The 25,137-nt window shown below is 41.3% G+C and overlaps 1 protein-coding gene across 1 annotated transcript; it reads left to right on the forward strand.

The window, feature by feature from the left end:
* The first annotated feature begins 13,616 nt into the window (after window positions 1-13,616).
* Window positions 13,617-23,966, forward strand: SLC30A10 (solute carrier family 30 member 10). Its single transcript, XM_067293051.1, has 4 exons — window positions 13,617-14,145; window positions 14,476-14,559; window positions 18,087-18,326; window positions 19,101-23,966. The coding sequence occupies exons 1-4, from the start codon at window positions 13,665-13,667 to the stop codon at window positions 19,574-19,576; spliced, it is 1,281 nt and encodes a 426-aa protein (XP_067149152.1). The 5' UTR covers window positions 13,617-13,664; the 3' UTR covers window positions 19,577-23,966.
* Window positions 23,967-25,137: the final 1,171 nt, after the last annotated feature.

The raw sequence follows: 25,137 nt of genomic DNA on the forward strand, positions 1-25,137 counted from the left end.
TTCTTCTCACTGTGCTCCAGAAGAAGCAAAAAGTATAAACTAGGACTTTTGCATCTCGTATTTTCCCCTTAATTTCTCGTCATGCACCTAAATCTCTGTATCTCTTCCTTGCAAATATAAGAGGATTGCTTTGGGAATTTTAAGATAGGCAGGGATTTCTAAACAGGAAATGAAGAATGCACTTTGGGTTTACTGTTAAAGCTCAGCTTTCATGTCTAGTGGTCATATACTCAGAAGATGGTCTCCAGTTCTCCAACTTTGCTCCATATCCATGGCAAATCCTTAAAACTTGCCAAGAGTACAAACAGCAGAGAACTCTGTGCTTGCTAAACTGGAATATCAATTTGATTATCTTTAAAACTAGTACTCTAGATAACATTTTTGACTACCCTGTCAGCCAGTTCACGTTTACCATGTTATTAAAAGTAGTGTCAACCCAACATGGATTTGAAATGTCTGTTCCTGCAGATATGTAGCATTTTCTCAGTACTAAAGCTACTGGCAACAGAAATGGCTGAAAGGTGTCACAGGAAATTTTATGCAAAAGAAATGCCTTCTGTAGTGTCTTAAAATTCTGGGCCACTTTCTTATGCTCTCCTGTATGGGTCTTATTCTGTTTTTGAGGATGATGCCATTGGCTGTAGCAGCAACCTATTGGTGCTTCTGCTAGTCTCTGTTGTTTTATTTTTATTTTTGTAAAAAAATAGTCTCCCAAGGGTGGGACCCTTACAGGAGTGGAGATACAGCTTTCAAGTTGTCTTCACATGACAAATCTTGCTAAACTGCCCTTTAAACCGATTTATTGTTTTACTGCTTCCTATAAAAGTGGCTCCTACGGGCGAGACAGTGACACTGTGGCTCCCCCAGTGACAGACGAAGGGCAGAATTGCTGAGATCGAGTTGTTACTTGCACAGCTCTGTCTTACAGAACCTGAGAATAAGAGAGAGAGCAATAGAAATGGGCCGCTACTCAGGGAGGAGCAGCCGGCTCATCCTTATGTCTGTCGTGAGCCTTGCACTTTTCGCCGTTGAGATCTCAGTAGCGTACCTTGGCAATTCTCTCAGCTTAGCTTCAGATGCCTTTGCTGTTCTGTCTCACTTCGTCTCCATGATCATCGGTTTGGTCGGCGTTAGGTTCAGCCGCATCAGATGGCACAAGGCTAACACTTATGGCTTCTCCCGGGCGGATGTGCTGGGAGCCTTTGGCAACTCTGTTTTTGCCACTGCTCTGATGCTCAGCGTCTTCATTGAGGCAATCAAGAGGTATCTCAATCCTCAGAAGACGGAAAAAGCATTGCTTGTCCTTGTTGTCGGGCTCGTGGGTCTGTTCTTCAATGTGCTAAACTATGTTATCTTCATGGACTGCTGTTACTGTCGTGCACCCCAAGGAGACACTGAAACAGGTAAATAATCTAATGCAGTTACTCAGCGCTCGCAGCCCTCCACAGTCCTGCTTAACGGCTTGACTGTTTGCTGTTTCTCTGAGATGGGCGAGTAAAGCATTGTCGTTTTCTTTGTTCCTTTGTTAGCAAGGGTAACGGATTTTATGCCTGAACCCATCCGTGTTTCCTGCTTATTCTGCAAGGCAGCTATCACCACATGTGTTTCTCAGTAATAAACGTGCTAGTAGTTTGTGCAGTGACTTTCTAAAGAGACAGTGATCTACAAGAAAAATGTTCTCCGTAATCCTCTGGCTGGCAGTACAGGGGGGGCAAGGTGTATCAGCATCCTAAATTGATACTTAGCAGGAAGTACCTCAGCCTGAAATATCAGTCATCCACAACTAATAACTCGCAGTGCTTTAGTAATTCTGCTGTAATTTTTGTTCAGGACACAATTATCTTCTGAAAAGTGTTCACAGGTTCTATGAGACAAAAGAATAGGTAAAGGCAAAACAGGAACGCCAACTTTCCTTGATTTGAGGGTACAGTTAAAGAAAACTTTTCCGAGAATATTGCAAAGCTGACTGAAAAACTTGCAAATGCAGAGCTGAAATATTCTTTGCTAATATTTGCTAAAACATGTTTTACAGAGGCATGGAGGAGAAACAGTGATACTCTGCTACATAAATCTTTCCTCCATATAATGCCTGCAAAAATCTCACTGACTGCAAACAGCCCATAATCTTCTGTGAAGAATTTGCAGGAGGTTTTGTTGAGTGCCCGGAAGTTTAGCCTTTCCGTTTATTTTTCTTGGCATATAATTTTCAAATTTTTACATTTGGTGGGAGGGATGGGACTCTTTTTTATTCCTGGAGAAGATATCTCACTTTATATGACATAAGGTGCATGTGCTCACGCTCTTGCACATACTCTGTCTCTGTGTATATATATAAATCTATGTATATGTGTACACCTATTTCTTAAAAATAGAAATATATCAGTTGGGAGAGGAACCAGGCATTTGCAAAAAATTAACTGGATATCCTGGGAGGAAAGGTGAGAGAACCTGTATAATAAAGCAGCTGCTTTTATATACTGTTTAGGGTAGGTAAGATAAGATGTATATTTGACTTTGAGGCTGGACGGGGTTTTGGAGTTTGTTACCCTCCTGTGCTAGAAACTGAAGTTTGTTAGTTTATATTTCAGTGTTTAATGTGTTTCCTGTAGGGCTTAAAGTGGAAAATATTTCTTTTCGTTACTGAAGACATCTCCAGATGACATTGAAGGTCTAACTTTACTGGTGTATATCCCCAAAACCACATGCACAACTTATTCTACATGCCTGGTTGTTCACATGCCCAGCTGTTTAAAATTTGAGCTGCTCTTAGACAAAAGTGGTGGCGGCGTGTAATTAGCAGGGGATTTAACGGGCTTTCACGCTAGGGACTGCCAGCAGTTCCTCACGCAGCCTCAGCCTCTGTCCGGGATGGGCTCTGTGAGAACGACTGTTTCATCCAGGCAGCAAACTGTGCCTGTGGGTGAAGTCAGAGAGCAGGAACACAGCAGTGCTTAAAACCAAAGATGGAGAGTGTTGGGCAAGTAGGAGATAAACTGAAGCTAATGGCAGCTGCGTAGGTAAAGGCTTTACTTGGTGATTTTGCAGGATGCTGCGAGCAGCTCCCCGGCACACCGTGGCCGTTCCTCTTCCGCCAGCAGGCGCGTGTCCCGGTTCTGCTCTGAGAAACGCAAGGCAGCTCCGCTTTGCTTTCAACTGAACTTGAGTTGCATAAGCCAGCGATGAGTTTTGTACTGCCCCATAAACACAGCGTGTGGATTTGTCTGTGGTTTTGTCTTTTTGTTTTCAGTGAGGTGAATCTTCTTTGCCTGCAGTAAAGCCAACAGGCAAGGCAGTGTCACTGTCTACCGTAGAGGGAATACTCCTTCCATCTGGACTTGATTTTATAATCCTCTCTTAGGTAAAATTTCACATTTATTTCCTCTAGTTCTCTAAGTTTAACCTGAGTGGGATTTTTATTATATTTCTTTTAAAAGAAACATTATTTCTAAATAGCTGTACTCTGAAAAGCATATATATGTACATACACACACACACACACACACACACACACATATGTATGTATATGTGTATATATATATAAAACATAGGGAAATAATGTGGGATTCCATCTCTTCCTTATTGTCTTGTTTACGAGGAAAAGATGCTCTTTCCTCCAGCTTAGGAGGCAGAAGTCAGGGCAAATTTTCTAATGCATCAATGCCACTAACTGGAATTCAGCCGAATGAACGTGGTGTCTGAACCATGCCAGTGCAGGTCAGCTGGCCTCAGGCAATACCCTCGGTGACACCTGTGCAGGCTGCTGACGTCAGGGCAAGTTCACTGCAGGGCCAAGGTTTGTAGGCTAGCCCTCCGAGTGCCAGGCTTTCCTGCGCAGCGGGAGCGCTGGCTCCACATCTCCGTCCTGTAAGTAGGGAGTGGGTTTGAACTATCTTCCCACTTGCGGGAGAAGTGCCCTCTTACGCCTTTTGTGTGATTGCTTGTATTGCTTTGAAAAAATATAAACAACAAAAAAAAGAGTAGTTCAGTCATCTAAGTGTTGTACTGTGGGTGCTGAGAGTGGTGGGAGCCTCTAAATCCAGTGAAGCAAATTATTGCGTGCGTATTAGTGCTGCTATTAATAGCAACAGCCAACAAGCCAACAGTTCACCTAGCTCACCCGTTGTGTGATCTAGCGTGAGGGACGGAAAAGTGCTGGTGGGTCTCCTGGGCGCTGCTGACAGCAGAAGGGGAGCCTGGCCTGCAGTGAACCTTGCCAGGCAAGGCCGAGGTCCGGCGGACACAGACAATACTGTTCACATGTGTGGATCCAATTCCCCGCTCTTTTCCCTTGTTTCAGTTCCAGTATCCACTCCTCAGATTCTCATCTTAGTCCAAATACTTTTGTCTAGGAAGTATGAACTTGATTTTTTGAGTTGCGATCCGCAGTCCCCAAGCCCGTTCTGGTATCAGCCCCGTGACGCAGACAGGCCCAGGTTCCCCCCTCCGCTCGTGGCGTGGGTCTGTTTTGCCCCTTCTTTACCCCTTATGCGCCCGTTCCTCCTGCTGCTCCTGCCTTTTCTCTGGTTCTCGCTCCCCTCTGGCTCGCCGCTCCAATTTCCTAAGTTTTCATCTACTCTGTTCCCCCTTTGGCTCTGGCTCTAGGTCACTGTTCAAATATTCGTCTGCCACATCTTCCACCTGCTCTTCCCACTGGGTTATCTTGTCCAAAAACACACTTTCTCTGCCCTCTGGTTGCATCTTTGCATTTCTCCCCTTGGCACTTGATTCGGGCAGCCCGGGTGGTGGCTGAGGCCAGCAGGACTGTCCATAGCAGCCTGGAGGGCAGCACAGACTCGTTTTTGCTTTGACTTAGCAAATATTTCCTGGATTTTGTTAAAACAGGGAAGTAGGAAAGCTTCCCTAAGAAACATATGCTGGGATGCAAACATTCACAAAACACTTGTCTTATGCTTGCTGTTGGAAATGGCAGAGCAGCTTTAGCCAGGGTTTTCTGACAATTCTGAGGTTCTGTATCTTGCACAGAAAACTTTGGCACAAAAATTAAGAGAAATTAAGAGTCAAAGTAATAAGGAGCTGAACAAAAATATCAAACTCTAATAATAAATACCAGATAACTTTAATAAAGGTCATACCTTTTAGAGCGTGTAGTAAAAATAGAGAAGCTTGTTTTATTACACACAGAGATCAGCTTATTCTTATGTCTTGTGTTCAGTGTAAATCTCTTTCACTCATCTAGATGTGATTTAAAACTGTTAGTAGGACCACTGTGGAGAAAGCACCACAGTGGTCTGATTACAGTAATTCTTTGCTGTTTGTCTTGAGAAAACTAATAAAGATTCAACATGGAGAACATTTGATCTGTCATTCTGTGATCTGTGCTGGGGATGGGGACTAGGAAATGAAGGAGACGCAGCCCAGCCTGACCTGCCTGATTTTAAGCCATGCGCAAAATGTTTGGAGCCATGAGAAACAAATCTAATTTTCTAATGAAAGGCCCAGTGGTCTTCCCACAGTTCACAGGTAATTAAATAAAACACATTTTGTGTCTGCAGCCAAGTGGCTTGCTCTTACATTCTGGCAGGTACAATTGAGCAGGCACGTGCATGAGCTTCGCATGTGATGCGGCCACTGGGTCTTTATTTTTTTATCTCACTGCACACCAGCAGCCTGCCTCTGAGATAAGAGGCGGCATGTAAGCCAGGGGTCACTTAAATGGAAAACAGCTTCTTCCTCCTTCTGGGCCTAATGTAAAGTGAGTATGTTTATTCTGAGGCTTGCTGTGAGGCTTATCTATTTTTCCAGGCTTTTGTAGTAGGAATGGGTTGAGGGTATGTGTATGCGAATGAACTGAGATGAAGAGAGACACAAGCTTTAACTGGCAGGGTGATTTGGGAAGGCGTTGTTGCTATAATATTCTGAACTCAGTTTTGTGTATATCGTTGCAAATGTATTGATTCCATGGGAAGGGAGGACATTTATAGACCAAAATAAGCGGACATGTGGCTGCTTGACCTATACCATAATGCCAGTGGAGACCAGGTAAGCACAAGTGTGTACGTGTTGAAAAGCAATTGTATTTTTAGCTGCACTCTCTGATTCAACAGATCCAGCAATCAATCCTGCAGGAGACAAAAGTGCTCTAGGGATTAGAAATAATTTTAAAATGCTTAAAACCTTACTTTAAATGGGCACCTAGAGCTGTGCTGCTGCATGACCACAGGTGTGGTAGGGGATGGGGAAATGCATGCTCTGTTGGCAGACACTGAAAAGGGAAATGGCTTGAAATCCCACTTAGTTTCTTTTCCATCCTCTTTCCACTAAATCTGCTTTACAAGTCAGCTTCAGCTGCAGATCTCAAAACAGCTCCCGCAAGAAACTTTTCCTTTATCCCCATTTTTAGTGATATAAAGAAACTGTGACCTGACTATCTTTCTGCAAGAATTCGAGGAGGGAACAAGACTGTGCCCAGCCCGTGGGTTGCTCTATCCCTGCAATACAGAAGTCTCCATGTGAAAGCTTAAAACCAAGCTCAAATGAGTGATATTCTGTACTGTTTGTATGGTAACGGTATTGGAGAAGCCAGCTAAAGATGAGAAGCATTACGAGGCCCAGTGCACATAATAAGAGTACCGGTCCCAGGGATGTAGGAACTGTCTGCTGTAGGTGATGTACAGCAGTGGTGTCTGTCCTGCCTACTAGGTATCCACACAACTGCTGACCGTTTCGCACCTTGGGGATGGTCTCAGGAGGGGGACAGTGAAGCTGCAGGTCACAGTGAAAATGCATAGTAAGAACAGGCACTGCTTCACCTTCTTGCTCTTCCCAGAATACAGGATTTCAGTTTCTCAGGTTGTCAATGAGATTTTCATGGTCACATTTTCATGATCACATGATTCACCCACATGTAAGAGAAGAAAAATGACTTCCCTGGTCTGAATAAGTTTCTCTCTCAAAGGTACTGACTATGCCAGTCCCATGGCTTGGAGATGTTTTTAATGAATAGGAAAGAGCTCTAGCTATAGCACCCACAATAACAAACTTAGAGCTTACTGTGCTTTTCTCACACAGGTTTGAAAGTATTTTCTCCAGATTGGTTTTACTACTAATTATTACCACTGATAATTACTATTTTACCTCTAGTTTGAATATGTCTTCATCGTGCGGATGCTACTTTTCCCTAAAAGCACCAACCCTTTAGTAAACACCTCATGCCAATCCATGCCTGTGCTACGTTCATAGACAGATGTTTGTCAAACATGCAGCACCTGAGTTCACCAACAAACGGTTGCTTGATTCACACAATGCATCCTCATGCGTTTATGTGGCTGGTATTGTGCACCATGATATCCAACTCTCTTATACGCTTGCCAACGTAGTATGTATCAATGAGGGGACATATGCTCTATGCAGCTGTTTCCATAAACCCCAGAGGTATTAGTGTGTTGGTATGCAGGTAATCAAAGCCTACTCTAATCAAGGATTCAGATTTTCTGGCTTTGAATTCCATAGCATTACTGGAGGTAGTCCTCTCGAACTGAACAAAAAACCTGAGGGAAACTCTCAAAGTAATTTTAAATGTTTATCAGATACCAAAGACTGAACACACATTTTTTCTGCAGGTAGTCTTTATTTTAATAATGTGCCAAATCATCCTCACCAAATTCTTTCAAAGCTTATATATTGGAATCTCTCTTTCTAAGCAGGTACCTAGAAAGGTGGCCAGATCTATGTTAATTTATGCCGGCTAAAAGCTCTAATCCATAATCTTTAAGGAAGACAAGACAGGTGGGAAGAGACTGTGAAAGTCTATTAAGAATCATGTTTCACTAAATTTTCTTCAGATTTTTTTGTGAATTCTTTGTTCTCTCCAAAGAAACCTCAAAAGCTAACCTAAGGGGGACACATTTTGTTTTCCTCAACTGTGTTAAAGGAGAAAAATTCTACATCAAAACAAGCAAACCCAAATGTTTTGGGGCTACTCTTTGGCCAAAATGAAAAGTACAGAAGGAAAAATTTCAGGTCTGTAAGTAAAGAGATCTAAGCATTTCTGAATGGCAAATATGATAGCAAGAGAGTAAAATCAAAACTTATGGACCTATATTCCAACAATGACAGTACTCTTGAACTTTGGGTAACTACATTTGCTTTCAACCTTGAACCAATTTCATACTAGTGGCAAAGGCAGGCTGTCTGAGTTACATCACAGTATCTGTTGTGAGCTGTAAGGAAATAAAAGGACTGTAAGATAACTGAGTTCAAAGTCATAAACAGCTTTAGTACAATAGAGAACTTCGAGGCTGATTTGTTACATAAATGAATTCCACTTGTTTTATTTGGACAGCTATTCTGCAGAGAGTTTGCTAAAGGCACAGGTTTGATATGAGCTGCCCACTAGAATTGCTCCTGGGACAGAAAATTAATTTTTTGCCATAGGACTCAGTATAATTTACAATGATGAAATCAATGACTTGCTCTCTCCTCATCATGCTCCTTGTGCCATGTTTTGGTACCTCCTGATACCAAAATTAAATTAGGATTGGAAAGGTTATAAGGGAAATTTAGCTGAACTACACATTTTAAAAGGTGAATTAGCAAGTTGCTGAAATATTCAGGGAAACACTATCCAGGTGCTAGAGCAGATACTACCTGGATATGTCTTAAGGTATGTACAAAGTTTCTTTAGGATAGATATTAAGAGTAGAGAATGGTAGTTGGTAACTAACAAACTGAACAACCACCTTAAAACAGAAAAAAACTAACAAAAAGACATTCCAGGCTAGAAACTAAGTCATCTCACATTCAACATTTCAGATTGACTTACCAGTATATTTCAGCACTGTTTGGATGGAAACAAAATAATCTGTTGTTCATGTCCCGTCAGCCCCAGGTGTCTCCTCTGGGACTCCAGTCTCCAACAGGACTGTTGTTGGGGAGTGATTGTTGCAACCGTGACATTGACCTCTGTGCTCTGCAGAGGCCAGTGAAGCTTCTCCCAGACTTCCGTGCTCTTGGCTGGATTGAAGCAGACCTAACGAACTGATTTCCCAATCCTTCAGCCCTTCAATGTATGCCAAGAAAATCTCCCTTCCTCTTTCAGGTAGAGTTCTGGGTAGAATTAGAGGGTGCAATAAATAAAGTGAACAAACAACTGGGAACAAAAACCCCACAAACAATACTCTTGTACTAATCATATTCCACAAGAAGGTCTGCTGATGCTTATTTTGTGATTCATTTGGTGATCACATTTGTCTGTGTTGGAAGCCAACCAAACTGTTTCCATTTACTTTAGCCACAAATTTGGTCCAGTAATCCTACTTTAAAGAAGTAAGCTTTGCAAAAAAATTTTCATCCTACAGACCCTTTCAGAACAATTTGCTGCCTGAGATGGAAATGAGAGTCTCTCAGGGCTTTCACTAGACGTTGTTGGACTGAACATGGTTTAGACTCTGTACAAGAAAAGAAGCACAAGCTTAAAGGTCCAGCTTCACCCACCCATTGGATTGCAGATGCTTACAGATGAGGATGCTGTCTTTAAATGTACTGTGCTTAGTGACAATCTCAGCTTTTTAGTGCAAATGTAGTAATTTTCTTCCTGTAGTCTTAAAGAAACAGGTCTCTTTTTTAGAAGGTATGGTGGTGTGTGAGTGCTTCTTTCTTTCACTCTTCAGTTTCTTCCAGACCATGCCTGAAATCTCTTTCATAAATTCTTTTACTTTTATGATGGGTTGAAAAGTAGTCTCTGTCAGGACTTTGATAAGCAGGATGAAGAATGAACTTTCTTAATTACAGTATCTTTAATTAATTCTTTATTATCATGATGTTTTGTTACTATCCAAATCCTTCTATTTACTTTCTGTAGCAACATCAGATTATGAGTAATTTTATTTTCTTTCTTCATCCAGTAGCAGAAGAACAACATTATTGTTACTGTTGTCTAATATTGTAAAATATTGGACATAATATTATAGAGACATCCTATTTTCAAAGGCTGATAATGGCTTCTCTATAAGGAACAACTGAGAAAATTTTAACCTGTCAGCTTGAAAATGTGTAATCTGAGGGGAATGTGACAGATATTTGCAAAATCATGAGTGGCATAGAGATGGTCAATAGTCATTGACTGTTCATTCTGTCCTCTAATACAAGAACTAGGGGATATCAAAGGAAACGAGTAGGATCAAGGTTTAAAACAAAGAAAAAGACGACACACCACAGGTAGAAGCTGTTGGATCTTGTTGCCAAACAACGTTAAAGTTTACTGTGGTGAGGGAAAGGCTGGAGAAGTATGTGCAAGAGGAATCTACTGAGTGCTACTAAATATGGAAATATCTAGCTCAGAAACTCACTTCAGCTGAAAATACTTGAAGGATGGGAAAGTATCATATATGTTTACCGTGTTGTTACTGCTACCTAAGCCTCCCCTTACAGCCACAGGTGGAGATGGGCTACTGGCTAGTTGGCTGTCTGATGTAAAAGTGTTAACAATTAGGGTGTAGAGACCTTTCAAAACTTGGCACACAAAAATCTGGAAGCTTACAGGACTGCTTTGGGTCTTAGGATTCAAAATAAAACTAGTCTTGTTCATAAGAGTTTTACCAATTCCTGCTTCTGATTAGGATGAGGAAACTGTAATAACACTTCTTGCAGTATTGTAGCTGAATCTAAAGCTGGAAAACAATTCAGAAAACTAAGCAGCTGGATAACCTTTTCTGAATTTCATTAAAGGAGCTATAGCATTATATAATCGAATGTCTGCAGTCAACACAAAACATGCTAGGATGCTAAGCCCTTTGCAAAACAATCAGAAACATGGTTCCTTTCTAAAACAATTTAAGGCCAAACATTCTGATACGGCAAGCGGACTGGTGGAGGCAGAAGTGTAGTTCTCATGAGGGAAGACCCTCTGTGGAAACCCTGGTAACAGCTTGGTGCCTCCTACTTGCAGGATCAAGACTTTCATTTGGACTATGTGGAAGGGGATGAAAGTCCAAAAGAGTTATAGGGATAGCATACTTCATTCTGAAGGCTAGGTTAAATTAGTTTTTCCTGTTACTGTAAATGACTTGACTTACCAGACAAGAAAGAATGACTGAAGTAACTTTGTTCAGATGACAGCTTTAGGAGTTATTTGCATGAGGTAGTTGTGGTACCTTGATAAACAGGGCCAGGGGAGGCTTGTATGCACACTGGTGTATGTGAAAACTCAGAGTGGGAGTGAGAAGCAAACAAAAGAGGCAAGTGGATTACTTGCAGAAAGTGGGAGAAAATGTCCAGTTCCATGACTATGTCTGCTAAACACCCAGAAGACAAAACACTGATCAAATGTTAGGCAGCACTGCGACAGGAATAAAGGATACAGTAGGGAACACTGTTAAGCTCCTGTATGAATCTGTGGTTCACCTGTGGTTTGAAGACTGTGCAGTTTGGTTCCCTCATCTCCAAAACTATAGACTACAACTGCAAGTGGTTCAGAGATGGACCTTTGCTCTAAGTCAGTAGAGACACTCTTTGGTCACACTTGTTAGAGTGTGAATTTCAGACTAATGCCAGATCTTAAGAAGCAGATCAAGATGCATAAACTTGACATGCAGAACAAGGAAAAATCAGTGGCTCAACAGAAACAGGTTCAGAGCTGAGGGTCTGACTATGTACTGCTTCTGAATACATACTGCTTGTGACTATTGCAGTGAGTCATCTTTAATTGTGCTCCATGTAAGAGGACTTAGTCATGGTCTTGAGTTATTTTTCTGAAAATAATATTTTTAGTACTGTTTCTTGAAAATAACTAATATATTTTTATATGTTTTTGAAGTGAGTGCAGGGCTATGACGTGATTTTGTTTCAAAGAGAATTAATGCATATTTTGCACAGGAGGATGAATGATGTTCCAGGAACTGTATTATATACATTCCTAAAATAAGATCCATTGGTAATTCATTTTAGTTTTATGCAGTTGTAATGAGGTGGGCTTCAGCGAATTTTCTGACTTTAAGTGAAGTGCCAGAGGCAGCATTTGGTATTATTAATTATACTAAAGAAGATATAATCCATCATTTTTAAGTTTTTTATCTAATACTCTAGTTAAGCTTCCTATAACTCATATGTTTCTGCTTTTTGTTCCAGTTGTGTTATACAGCTTTTTATTGGACAGTACTGTTAAAATCTCTCATTGTATGTTAGTAGATCTACTATTAAAGCCGAAATATGCATTTATTTAATTATGTTATCTGCTCCCATTGTTGTGTTGGTTGTTATGGTGAGATTTTCTTTAAAGTGCTCTCTTCAAAACATTTAGTTTTATGTATTTGATAGTTTTGAATATTGAAGGATACTTTTATTGCTTGGGCATTGAACATGTGAAGGGCATGTACAAGACTCTCCAGTTAATTGGGAGTTGTGCATGTTAACCCTTGCAATGAGGGAGGTTGTCCCCTGAATGGCTCCATATGCCCATTCAAGCAGTTGAGATATGCCCTGGGCTCTATGCAATACAGGCATTGGCTGTGCACATGCAATTTAGATGGACTTGAGGTGCCTCTTGTAAGAGCTGTACTCCAGCAAGGGATAAAGCTTAGTCGATGGCAGTAACAGTGCAATATCTCTTGACAGTTAGAATAGAAGAGGAATCTTTCTCTAGGTCTTTAATTTCAAGTTGTAGAGAACCATGGCATCAGTAGGAGGGGCATGATAGTGTTCCCCAGTCCTGTCCGCTTATAATCTGATAGTTAGATCAATATACACATTATCAAGCACAGTGAAAAGTTTAGTGACACTTTCATGTGAATTGTAGTAGCTGAAGTAGTAATTTCAGGACTTTGTTTTCTTCAGTTCTTATGTCTTTTATTTAAGTTTATTCTTCTTGACCTCGATACCAAAAGTCCAGTTTGGGATCTCTGAAAATCTAGTGACGTTAGCAGTTGTTTCTTAAGAACACAGTGGCTGGAAATGGCTTAATTTCTGGCAGCTCCTTTAATTACCCTATTGCTCTCATCATCTCTAAATGCTGTTTTAATAGTCATGCTATGTCCCCTTTTCAATCGCATGCATGGGTGCCACTTGCCAAAGAACAAAAAAATTCTACAAACACGGGGTAGAGGTGTACTTATTTAGTATGCTTCTGACAGTCTGCTCTGCAGGGTAAAATAAATGGATGATATTAATTTTCCCTTGGCTATGCTGGATTCATGCACATCTATGTATGGTTTGAGCATGACTCTCTAAGGATATTGACAGGAAATAATCTGGTTGTTCAGTAGATGGCAGTCTATGCTTTGCTTTGACACTCAAGCCATCGATGAAGTACCAAAGGAGTGCATTTACTGGGTCTGTCACTACAGCGACAGCCCACGAACACCGGCACCTGGTGTCCTGGAGAGAGTCCAAGCCAACATGTTGCATTTGCCCAGATTTCGGCGTCTTTCCGAGAGGGCCGCGTTCAAGCGAGCGGTTCTGCCCTCCCCGTCCGGGTCGCCGGGCAGGGCGCGGAGCCGTGCGCGGGGCCGTGCGCGGGGCCGGGGCCGGGCAGCGGGCGGAGCCCGGCGGCGGCGTTAAGGGCGGGGGCGGGCGGCGCTCGGTGGCTGCGCGGCGGCGGCGGCAGCAGCAGCAGCGGCAGCAGCGGCAGCGGCGGCAGCGGCGGCAGCGGCAGCAGCGGCAGCAGCGGCAGCAGCATGCCCCGGCGCTAGCGGCAGAGCCTGTGCGCCGCGATGGGGCGGTACTCGGGGAAGACCTGCCGCCTCATCTTCATGCTGGTGCTCACCGTCGGCTTCTTCGTGGCCGAGCTGGTGTCGGGCTACATAGGCAACTCCATCGCGCTGGTGTCCGACTCCTTCAACATGCTCTCGGACCTCATCTCGCTCTGCGTGGGCCTCTCCACGGGGCGCATCGCCCGGCGCAGCCGCCGCGGGCCCCGCGCCACCTACGGCTACAGCCGCGCCGAGGCGGTGGGGGCGCTCAGCAACGCCGTCTTCCTCGCCGCCCTCTGCTTCACCATCTTCGTGGAGGCCGTGCTGCGCCTCGCCCGCCCCGAGCGCATCGACGACGCCGAGCTGGTGCTCATCGTCGGCGCCCTCGGCCTCGCCGTCAACCTCGTGGGGCTCCTCGTCTTCCAGGACTGGGCCGCCTGCTGCCGCCGCCGCCCGCCGCCGCCCGCCGCCGCCGCGGAGCCCCCCGCCGCCGGCGCAGCAGGTGCCCTTCGGCTGCAGCCTCGCCCCGGCCCGCTCCCCTCCCTCCTCCTCCTCCTGCTCGCCCCCGCCCGTCCTCTGCCCCGACGGGGCCGTTTCCGAGCCCCAAACCCCGCCGCCGCCTCCCCTGCGCTTTGCACCGCGTCCCGGCTGGGGTGGGGGTGGGGGTGTGCGCCTGAAAAGCCATCGGAAAATGGCTTTGTCCCTATGTGTGGGTGTGTTTCTTAGTTTTTTTTTTCTCCTTGTTCTTCCATATACATTGGTTTTGAGAAGGTCGATGTTTTTTCTGTTTGTAGAGCTTATACACAACACAGCGTTTCTTCTTTGAATGCAGGTGATTCACCAAATGACCAAAAGAGGCCTGAAGAGAGGTCTGAGAGGAAAACAGAGAAAAAGTCCGAAGCCTTGAACATCAGAGGTACAGTGGTGGGATCATAAGGCTAATATTATATTAGCTGTAAACATCTTCCGGTTTCCCTTTCATGTTATTTTTTTTCAAATGTCAGCGAATACTGAAGCAAAAGTACAGGAATTTTCTATGTATTTGGACCTGGTTGTCTTTAACATAAAGGTTTTGGATGTGTGAAGTTGCATGGATATGAGTAACAAAAAAGGGTGATGCTGATGTAAACCATGTGCTGATTTGGTTCTTTGCGTGTGTTCATGCTTTGATTTTAATCCTTTTAAAAAAGTTGCAAGTGAACCCGTTGGAAAGGATGTAAAGCCTCTTGCACTAGGTTCCAGTCACTAGAGGCTTTATAGGAAGAGAAAGCACCTATCTTTGAGACGCTTCTTTGAGTATCACCTCTTTAGTGGTCAAGCAGTTTTCGACTGTTACGTGCTTTTAGGCAGAAAACAGAGTTTCTTTAAATCCCAAGGTTAATAACGTAATTGTAGTCAACATGAGGAAAAAAGTGCTGAAAACTGAAACTGCAGCACAGTGGCTTTCCAGGTCCTTGAACTGTGACCGCTCCCTGAGAGAGTCTGTAACAGAGTCAGCCCTTTTACAGCAAAGACTTCAGCAGATCTCTGGGTAGCTACTGAGGGAAACAGCAGGGCTACTTTTAGGAATAAATTAAACAAAATCTCTGTATATGTGTGTAGGCATACATATTCACATACAATTTCCAAACAGGACCAAAATTAGGTATTTTTGGGTATATTAAACAGTAACTTTGTTCTTCAGGGAAAGGACCATTACCAAGCTGTAACAAGAATAGTAGTTTCAGTTTTCTTACGGACACACATCACCCTCTGAGAAGGTGTGATATTCCTCCAAAGTCATGTAGGTGGCATCACATTAATTCAACTTAACAGGTGGATATGGCAGTCAGGCACATATATATAAAGTGTAGCGTATATATAAAGATTTTCAGAAGTGTTTTCAATGTTATACAGATGTGTGTGCATGGTGAAGAGAAGATACTTTGCAAGTTGAACCACGTGCTACAATGACAACACTTGCCTGAATATCTAGAAGTTGCTATCAGAGGATTTTTGTCAGAGAGTTCAGGCAACTGTATTGGAGCAGGACAAACAATCTGTCATTTTCAGGGGTGGAGAAGAGAAGGAGAGACCCAACCAATGAGTGTAGTTTAAAGAAAGCCTTACTTGCCTAAATGGCAGTCCTTAGGCACGGTGATGCTGGGAAACTAGCAAAAATGTCTGAAGGATAAAGAGTTTTGTATCAGTTATTTTAAGATACCCATCCTCTTTTATTTTAAAAAGAGAATTTTTCTTTAAGCACTATTTAAAGTATGTTGTCTTTGTAAAAATCTATCTATTCTTATTGTCCGTACTAATAATCCTTGCTGCTTTGGCCAATATTACAGATAAATCTCTAAAATCCTGCCTGATTCAAAATCTATGGGTTTTTTTCTGCTGCTGGAAGTTAGTTATATAGCTACACTTAAAACTTCATAATCATCTTGTAAAAAATGATATACATTATAGAATTAGTCTCTCCCAGGAAAACGAGGCTGGACAAAATGGATTGCCAGAGAAACTTCCTCCTTGATTTTAATGTGATAGAAACAGAAGTTCAGACATTCTGCCTAGCTGCACTAATTATTATACTGTAAAATTATTCCTTTTTACTTCATGAACATATGCAGAGTAGTAGCCTTAGACTAACTGGCATTTATCAAAATTAAATATTTTCATTAAAAATATTTTCACTTTGATAATTTCAGACACAAGCTATGTCTATGGATTATCTATGGTATTATCGTAGTGACTTTATTTAACAAAAATGCATTTTCAGTTCTGTTTTATAACCACAGCTTCTTGGGGTCTGTAGGGAAATGGGTTCACTTCCCTCTGGGCCCTCATTATGTGAGGCATAATTAAGACACATATACTAAGTATGTTAATTTTGCATCTCAATTAAATAAGCTTTTTCCAAGTTCTCTCTTCTCAATAATTTATCAAAATTCTGACATATTTGTAACTCTTTAATCAAAAAAAGTCTTTATGAAATATTTTCTTGTTCATTTAAGTTATGCTCTTTTGATCAGTTACCTTGGAAATTGTGACTTATCTGTCCCTCTTGTCAGGGTTAACATGCTGAAATCCAGATCACCTATAAATAAAAGGAAACACTGCAACAGTGTTGCAACAAGCCAAACTGTATGGGAGTTTGCCAATCAGACAAAATACTCTTGACTCTAGCAGAAAGAGCTGGATTCACTGAAAGTTTGTACTTTCTTATCTTACCCAAATGATCCCAGGAACTCTTAATGATTATTGCTTTCATTTCGCACACAGAGGATCAGTGTTCAGGCACCGAGCTGGCAAGGACCAGCAGCAAAAGCAGGGCTCTAAGCCTGAAGAAATTCAGTGTCTAGCACCACTGAAGGGTCAAAACGCGCTTAGCTGAGTTGTTAATGAGTTTCAGAGGGAGCCATCTGCATCTTTTCTAGTCCAGAGGAAGGGATTAAATTGGAGTGAAGCCTTCAAAAGTGCTGTTACAGGGATGTTAAAGGGAAGTGGCCCATTTTAGTCTCTCATGGACTCTAAATGAAAAGAAAAATGTTGACAAAGGAGTTAACTTTATATATTTAGAGACATTACAAATTGAGCATGGGTTGAAGTGGAATCTGTGTGTGAATAGTAAAGGCTGACAAAATTGGACTGCTTTCTAGTAATGACAGAAAGAGGAAAGACTATTCAAAGTAGTAGAAAAGCAATGAAGGGTCTCAGATTATTGTAACAGTGTAACAAGAACATTGCTTGGTCATTATAGTTCAAGTGGGACTAAAAATGTGTTATTACCGAGACCCTCTCTTGTGTCTCTTTGTTACCTTGAATGCAAAGACATATGTACAGATAGAAAAAGTTGTATGCAGCGTTCCTCTCCACTTAGAGTAGTACAGGCACATAAAAAAATTTCAGACCAGATTCGGAACAACTTTGAGTCTGAAGGCTAGTGGCATTGGTGGGGCAAGGATTAATTTGATAAGTAATCATACTTAATCTAAATCCAGAGTTTGGGGCTTACCTTAGGTAATTTTTCAGATTGCAACAAAGTCACAGAAGCTGAGAGAGGAGAATAATTCTTACTTATTAGGGGTGGTTTGTGGCTCTCTTAGCTTCCAGGATAGAACTGATAGATTTAATTGTCAATTTTTAATTGAGAATGCCATTTAAATGAGCCAGGATCTCTTAATAATTGGCAGACATTTAAGCAAGCACATTTTACGTTGCCATGGTGTTGCAGCTGGACCACAGTTGCTAGCATACCCTAAATGTTTAATAATGCATCCCACTTACACAGCTGTGACTCAGTCAGTATTTCCCTTTCTTTTGTGTTCTGAAAGCTGTTACTGAAAACTTGGCTTATAGTAAAGTAAAATGGATTTGAAAAATAACACATTTTGTTACGAAATGTTCCCCTCCCTCCCCACAAAAGACTAATATAAGGCTTTATTGTGTCATTTGTTTTAGGTGTTCTTTTGCATGTTATGGGAGATGCACTTGGATCTGTGGTTGTGGTAGTTACAGCTACAATCTTTCATGTACTTCCTCTGGGTGCTGATGCTCCATGTAACTGGCAGTGCTATATCGATCCAAGCCTGACAATAATTATGGTGTTCATCATTTTGTCTTCTGCATTTCCGCTTATCAAAGAGACCTCGATTACTTTGTTGCAGATGGTTCCCAAAGGTGTTGATATGCATCTACTGAGTAAGTCAAATTTGTTGAAATGCTATTAATTTTAATGATATATTGCAATGAATATGTTGTTTCTGGAATGTCATGTTTGGATTACGTACTCATAACAGCTCTAAATTCTCAAGAACTGTGAGAAATAGTCACATGCTTGTGTCCTAGCAACATGACTCAAATCTCCCTGGATTAGTTAAGGCATGCATTTTGAGAATGTGGTACTCCAGCAATACACAAAAAATACCCAGTCTGGAACTGTTAATGCTTTGTGTGGGGTGCTTGTGAAAGAAACAACTTTGAATTTTAATATTTCCCAGCCCTGCAGCGCTTCCTTCTAAAGACTTCCAAAACACCTTAGAAAGTTCTATTAAGATCAGTTAATTATCCAGTGTGAACGATGCAAGCTTTCTGGCATTGCTGGATAACGCGTTGGATAATTATGGTGTAACATTGGCTATTTCTGGAACCCCATCGTGCTCAGGACTAAACAGACTGGAAGATGTAGGCCTCGGCCGAGGAAATGGTAGTCTCTCTCATTCGATCTCCTACAAAGTGCTGATTAATTGCTGCTAGGGAGTCGGCAAGCACGTGTGAAGCCAAAGGTGCAGAGGGCCCTGCTCACACGGTCGCCGGGAGTCTGAACTGAAGTCAGCTGGGAACAGAGATACTGATAAAGTGCGGCTCTTTTTTAAAGAGACTGCTGCTTTCAGATAAGCCTCTTCCTACTAATGAGACAGCTGGTCACTAGCCCATGCACCAGCTCCTCTAATAACTTTCTCTTATGTTTTCCAGCTGACAGACTAGCTCATGTGCCAGGGGTTAGCAGCCTTCATGAGGTGCACGTCTGGGAGCTTGCAGGTGGGAAGAATATTGCTACTCTTCATGTCAAGTGCCAAACCCCTACCGATTACCAAGATGCTGCTTACAAAATACGGAAGCTTTTCCATGAAGCAGGGATCCATTCTGTGACCATCCAACCAGAGTACCTTGACAGCAAGACCTCCCAGCTCCTGTGCAGCTCGCCCTGCATCTCAAAAGCGTGTGACTCTCAGCTCTGCTGCAGTCAGAAGGAGGCATCGCTCCCTGAAACTAATGGCTATGCTGAGAAAAATGATAGTTGCCTTTCTGCACCGTGTAAAGACAATGGTTCAAGTAAAAATGATATTGAAATCCCTATTGAGTACCCACTGACAGAGGATAGCATTAAAAACATGAAAAATTGTACAATGTCTGATGACAAATCACAGTTGAGCAGTACGCGATTTTAAGCAGTTCACTCTGCGTAATCTTTCCTTAGAACAAAAGTATCCTGGCCAAAAAGTGGGCCATCACAGGTTGTAGCTGAAGTTGGTGTGGCAAAAAGAAATCTGTGCTTTAGCTGTAAACCAAAATACACTTAAAAAGCTTGTATCTGAAATAAGGATTAATATTTTCATGAAGAGTCTTGCATTCATCTAAGATTTTTCTGATACAGCCTAATACAGTTCCTTATCAAACTATGCGTGCACTTCTTTTATTAGGGCGAACCAGGTGTGTTGCTGTCTACACTGATGCTTGCAGTTTATGGCCAGTGGCACTGCGAATTAAACTCTGGCTTTTCTACTGAAGTGGGCTGTTTCCTGAAAGCCCTGTAGCAAGTGAGTGTAGTGAGTACTGGACTGAAGTACTGTATATTTATAAAGGACTTTAGTAGAGATGTTTTACTGATCCTTAAAGCTCATTTTGCATAGACAGGAGTTCATTTTTAACAGTAACTCTTGTTCTTCTGTACTGTGAGTTTGTGAATGAAGTTAAGGGTGTCTAATGGGGAGAGGAAACGCTCAGGAAAGTTTGGCTTGCGTTATTTTCTTGATTGACTTCTGTGTTTAAGGACAGAGCAGAAGCTGATCCTACTCCTCTACTAATAATACTGGAGTCTTAGCTTAATTGCAGATAAGTGTGCTAAAAACTATACTTCCTGTCATGGTAGCTAAGGAATACTTACTAGCTAATACTGTCTCTGCTGATTCTAGTAAATGAAAATGCAGGCAGTCAACAACTTTTCTTGTTCACTGTTCTGATTATACAACCCCCCCCCCTTTTTTTTTCTTGACAACGGAAATTATAATAGCCACAGTCTTAGTTCATTATCGTGAGGAATGACTGCAGTATCTTTAACACTGAGTGTCTATCATTATTCATGCTGAATAAATAAGCTAATGTATCTATCAGGAATAGTTAAAATTCTGCAATTCCATTCTATCATTAAGACACAATTTAATATTGCATCAATTAAGAAAGTCTCTTTAAAATTTTATATGCAACATTACCGCTTAAAGGGAGCTGTTTAGAGTATGGGGAATTTTTCCTGTTTTAGTCTAGATTATCTCTTGTAGATTCATTTTAAGCATTCAAGCCCCCCTCTCCCCACCAAAGGGTATATTTCAAAGTGTGTTTAGTGAAGCAGTTCCATTATCTTTTTGCTACTTGTACTTTTTGAAGACATGCTAGGGAAACAACATGACATGCTCTGTCACCACCAAATCCTCACCGAGCAAAGCACATGGCCTCACCTGGCTAGGCAGATCAGATCCAGAAGCTTTCAAATGTGTTTTGGTATCAAAAGCAGCCTTTTAGTGCTGCATGTAGCCTGGACAAGCTAGTTATTTGTTAACAAGGACACCTTTATAAAATAGTGGTGTCTTTACCTCAATGGCAGCTTAGCAGAAAGGGCAGGATGTATGCTGCTGGTAAATGATATTTACTGAAGGAATGATTGCAATCTAAAGAGCACATTTCTAGATTTGTATTTACCCCTTTGAGCAGATTCTTGGGTAAATGAATATATTTTTATAACCTTCCATAGTAGGTTTGTATTAAATATGTTAAACCATATGTTAATAGCACTAAAAGCCTGATCCTGCAGTCTCTTTGACCCTGTTGGCAGCAGTAGAGGTGAAAGCAGCAGGATTTTGCTTCACAGTTGAACAAATTAATGTAAGTCAGGAAACACAAGAATTACTCTGCCATTTAAAAGTGTATGGCATGAGGTAAGACAGCCTTTGCTGCTGTTCTGTTTTTCTGTCTTTTTTATTTTCAGCTATGATGATGTTTAAATGGAGGGTTTTAGATAATGTATTTATAGTGTTGTGGGGGTTTTTTTGTTTGTTTTTTTTCTTCCTTTGAGAACTGGAAGAGAAGACTCTCAAAATAATAACAAAGTCTATGGGTGAACTCACCTCCTGCTCAGCTCCCAGATATCCTTTTAAAAAAGCGCTCTTTCATACTCATGCATTTGTGTCTTAAATCAGGTAGCCTTTTTTCTGTATTAAATTGTTGAAAGATTTAATGGCAGTATTGTTTTACTTTGGAATTAGAGATGTTTAATGTTGAAGTATTTGATAAAATGGACCCTCTTTTTCTTTATTCTTCCAACATTTGTTAAAACAGTGGTTATCTATTTCTTAAGTCTTTAAAAGTGTTGTAACCTGAATATACAATGAAGTAACATTCTTAAACTTTTTTGCCTGTCTGGTTGAATGTACTGTAATTATGTACTGAATGTACTGCAGCCTGTGAATAAACAGGAAAATACCAGGGGTTATAGAAATCTTCAAGTCTAGAAAACAAATGTATTCAAACTTTGCTTTTTTGCATCAAATCTGTTCAAATTACTTAAGCAAGCAAGCAAAACCAACAGAACAATGTTACTGAGTAGGCGAACCTTGCTTTTTCTGTGGAGGGACTTTTAGGGTATCCCACAAAGGTCCCTGTCCCAGTATCTTTGTCTTCGTTTGAGTCTTACACCAAAATTTTTTTCTCCTCTGGTTTTAAATGTGTCAAAACTAGGCTCTACTGGATGGTCCCTTGATACTTTTGTAAAAGATATCATTCCAATCACTATGTACTTTTTACTGGCTTATTTCCCTTCAGTTCTTGGCATATTTTTTCTCATTGTCTTGAAGTATGTTTACCTCATTTCAAAATATATTTCAGTATTCGCCCTAATCTGGGGCACTTGTTCTGGATTCAGTTCTGTAGCATATTACATTTTGCTAAATTCTTTTTTTGGCCTCTTTGCTTTTTTCCCCTCAATTCAATAATGTAAAATTTCTGATTACTGCAGTTGGTTGCGCTACCCTGTTCTCTTCTTTAGCATTTCCTTTCTTCCTGCACCATGATGGCATTCAGTTTCTCTTGCAGATTCCCCATTTACGGCCATCACTGTTGTCCGTAGCAAAGGAAGTCTGCTTAAAACGCAGGCGACTCTTAACTGGTTGTTCAGCTTGCGTGGCCCTTTGACCCATAACCAGTCACACATGTGACCAAGTCTTATGAGCATGACACATTCGCTAGCCAAGGAAGATAGTGTTTGGACCAAGAGTAGGAGCTGGGATAGATTAACATGACATTGACTGCGAAAGCAGTTTCCTGGCCTTCATCAGTTGTGGGCCTTTTTTGTCACCTTCTCAAATGTTATCCTTTGACCAAACATACCAATTTGACTTTTAATTTTTCATTCTTCTGTACCTCTGTTAATGCTGACCTTGCCTTTGCTCTTCTTTCTTCTTATGTTATTTTTAGCAGTTTCCTTTGCTTTATCGAGTTTTCAGTTGACTTCCTTTTCCTTATATTCTCTTTCAGATACTTGTTTTGACTTGTAGTGCAACCATTTTTTCCTTTTAATACTTTTCATTATTCTTTGTCTTTTTGATAAAGACAGTAAGGTTTTGCTAGCCTCCTGGTGGTGGTGATGTATGTATAATACAGTTTACAAATACCTCTTTTATGCACTGGTTTAATTTTTGCACTCCATTTTATTCAAATTTATCTGCTTTTTGGTCTTGCTCAGTGATACACTTTACCATTGCAAACTAATTTTTGACCATGTTTACTTCTACCTGCTTTCTATTTTTTGTTTGTTTGTTTTTTCTTGTTTCTTCACTCCCTCACTCAATTATTATGTTCATCTTCCTGAATGTTACCTTTTATTCTGAACTTTGAAGGTGATGTGCTGGCACCCAAGTTTTCCCTGAGGTGAAATTCACTGCCCAAGGTGGTGAATAGCCTGGCTTGATGTGAGCTACCTCTAGGACTGTTTTATGTCCTTTGGACTGTGTAGAAGCGCTAAGTGGTCAGCCTGATAAATGTCATTTGAATTCTTATGAGCATTCTACCTGAACCAGCTTTAGAAACCAGGGGTTTCTAAACCTGAGAAGGTATAATGAAATCAGTAGAGTTCATTTAGTTAACACCTTTGGGGAAAATTTGGAGCACTAATCGGAATGTGGGTAAAAGGGACATTTCAGAAAAGATGATCAAAATACTATGAAGATTTCTATAGATTGTACGACTTACTCCGCTGTACAGTGGAAGCACTTTCAATGGTAAATACTTTATTTGAACTGTGATACCTTGATATGAGGATGTCACTGTATAAAGTTGTTACGTTTATGGAGTTATGTTGCTTAAGTTTCCTCCAGGTTTTTCTGTTCGTTGTGTGATTTAAATAATGTGCCAAAATATGATTTCCATGATTGACGAATCAATGAATTGTAAATCTCATTGTGTTTTTATTAACTATGAGTGGAGAAATTACTTAAGGTTTTATGTACAGTTATATTTTTTTCAAAATGAAGTTTGAATGTGCTGTAAATAAAGTGTATTTTTAAATAAGAACCTGTTGTACTGTACTGTTGTACTGAGTATTGGGGTGCTAGACAAGGGTATTGGCTGCAACCTGATGTGGTGCTTGCAGACTGTGGATGTTGTGTCACTACATAGTGCTGCCAGTTTATGCCTGCTGATCGAGTGTTTAGTTTTTGCTGAACAGCTCTTCTGCTTTCTTTCTTGGGGTTTGCAATGCAGTTCTGCATCTTTCAAGTGTGTGCGCGTGTGCATGTGTCTGTAAGGATGTCACTGTGTGTGGAGAAAGATCCACACGTGTGTATCATCGTGGTCAGGACAGCTTTGCGATTCTCCTGTCTGGGTTTCACGACCTGAACATGTCCTGACTCCCCATTAGGAAAATCCCGGATGAGCCCTACCTAGCACTGCAAGCTGAGGTGGCTGCTGTCGGCTGAGGTCTCCAGCGATGGCTGCTGAGGCTCCCAGCTCCCCCAAAGTGAGCTGTGGCTCTAGGAGCCGCGGTCGTGGAGGGGCCCTCATGCATTCCTCTCTCCCACCCTATCATGTCTGATTCTCTACTTGTTCACATAACATTTCTATTCGTAATGATCAGTAAGAAGGGGGTATTAGTTACGCCTGTTTTTTTTTTTCCTTTGATTGTGTCTAAATCACAGAGAATACACCATAAGAAATAAGCTGCGTTCTGGCCAATAAGTTACAAGTGGACATGTGCTTGGCAATTTGTATCATCTAGGTTAATGTCCCTCAGCCTGTGACTGCTGGACCCACTGGTGATTTGGAGGACAGAAACGATAATCTATAAAGCAATTGCTACCAAATAAAAATAAAAAACCAATTAAAATCATACATGCCCATTCTGTATGTGCAAGCAAAAGAAGGAAAAATTAAGAACAGAAAATAAATTTTGAGAGTTTAACCTAACAGTTACTGGTTGCACATGAAAACCATTGTAGCAATGCTGCCCTGAGATTTCTTTTCAAAAAGAAAGGTAATGCTTGGATTAGCAAAGATGATTGAAAAACACTATTTTAGGACAAGAGGACCAAGGGCTGATAGATGCGGAGTGCACAGTTTTAATGCTGGCATTTAACAGTTTCCCAGCTACACAGGCTGGCATAAGGCACTTAAATTTCAAGGCTTTCTGCTCTGTACAGAGGCCGTTATTTTGTTTCTGAATTCTTCTAGAGCAGGAGATGCTTTC

Source organism: Apteryx mantelli, chromosome 3 (genome assembly GCF_036417845.1).
Source record: "Apteryx mantelli isolate bAptMan1 chromosome 3, bAptMan1.hap1, whole genome shotgun sequence".
Classification (NCBI taxonomy): domain Eukaryota; kingdom Metazoa; phylum Chordata; class Aves; order Apterygiformes; family Apterygidae; genus Apteryx; species Apteryx mantelli.

Coding starts and splice junctions, on each gene's coding strand:
- SLC30A10 (XM_067293051.1), top strand. CDS start 13,665: ATGGGGCGGTACTCGGGGAAGACCTGCCGCCTCATCTTCATGCTGGTG. Junction 14,560..18,086: donor CGAAGCCTTGAACATCAGAG/GTACAGTGGTGG, acceptor CATTTGTTTTAG/GTGTTCTTTTGCATGTTATG. Junction 18,327..19,100: donor TGTTGATATGCATCTACTGA/GTAAGTCAAATT, acceptor TATGTTTTCCAG/CTGACAGACTAGCTCATGTG.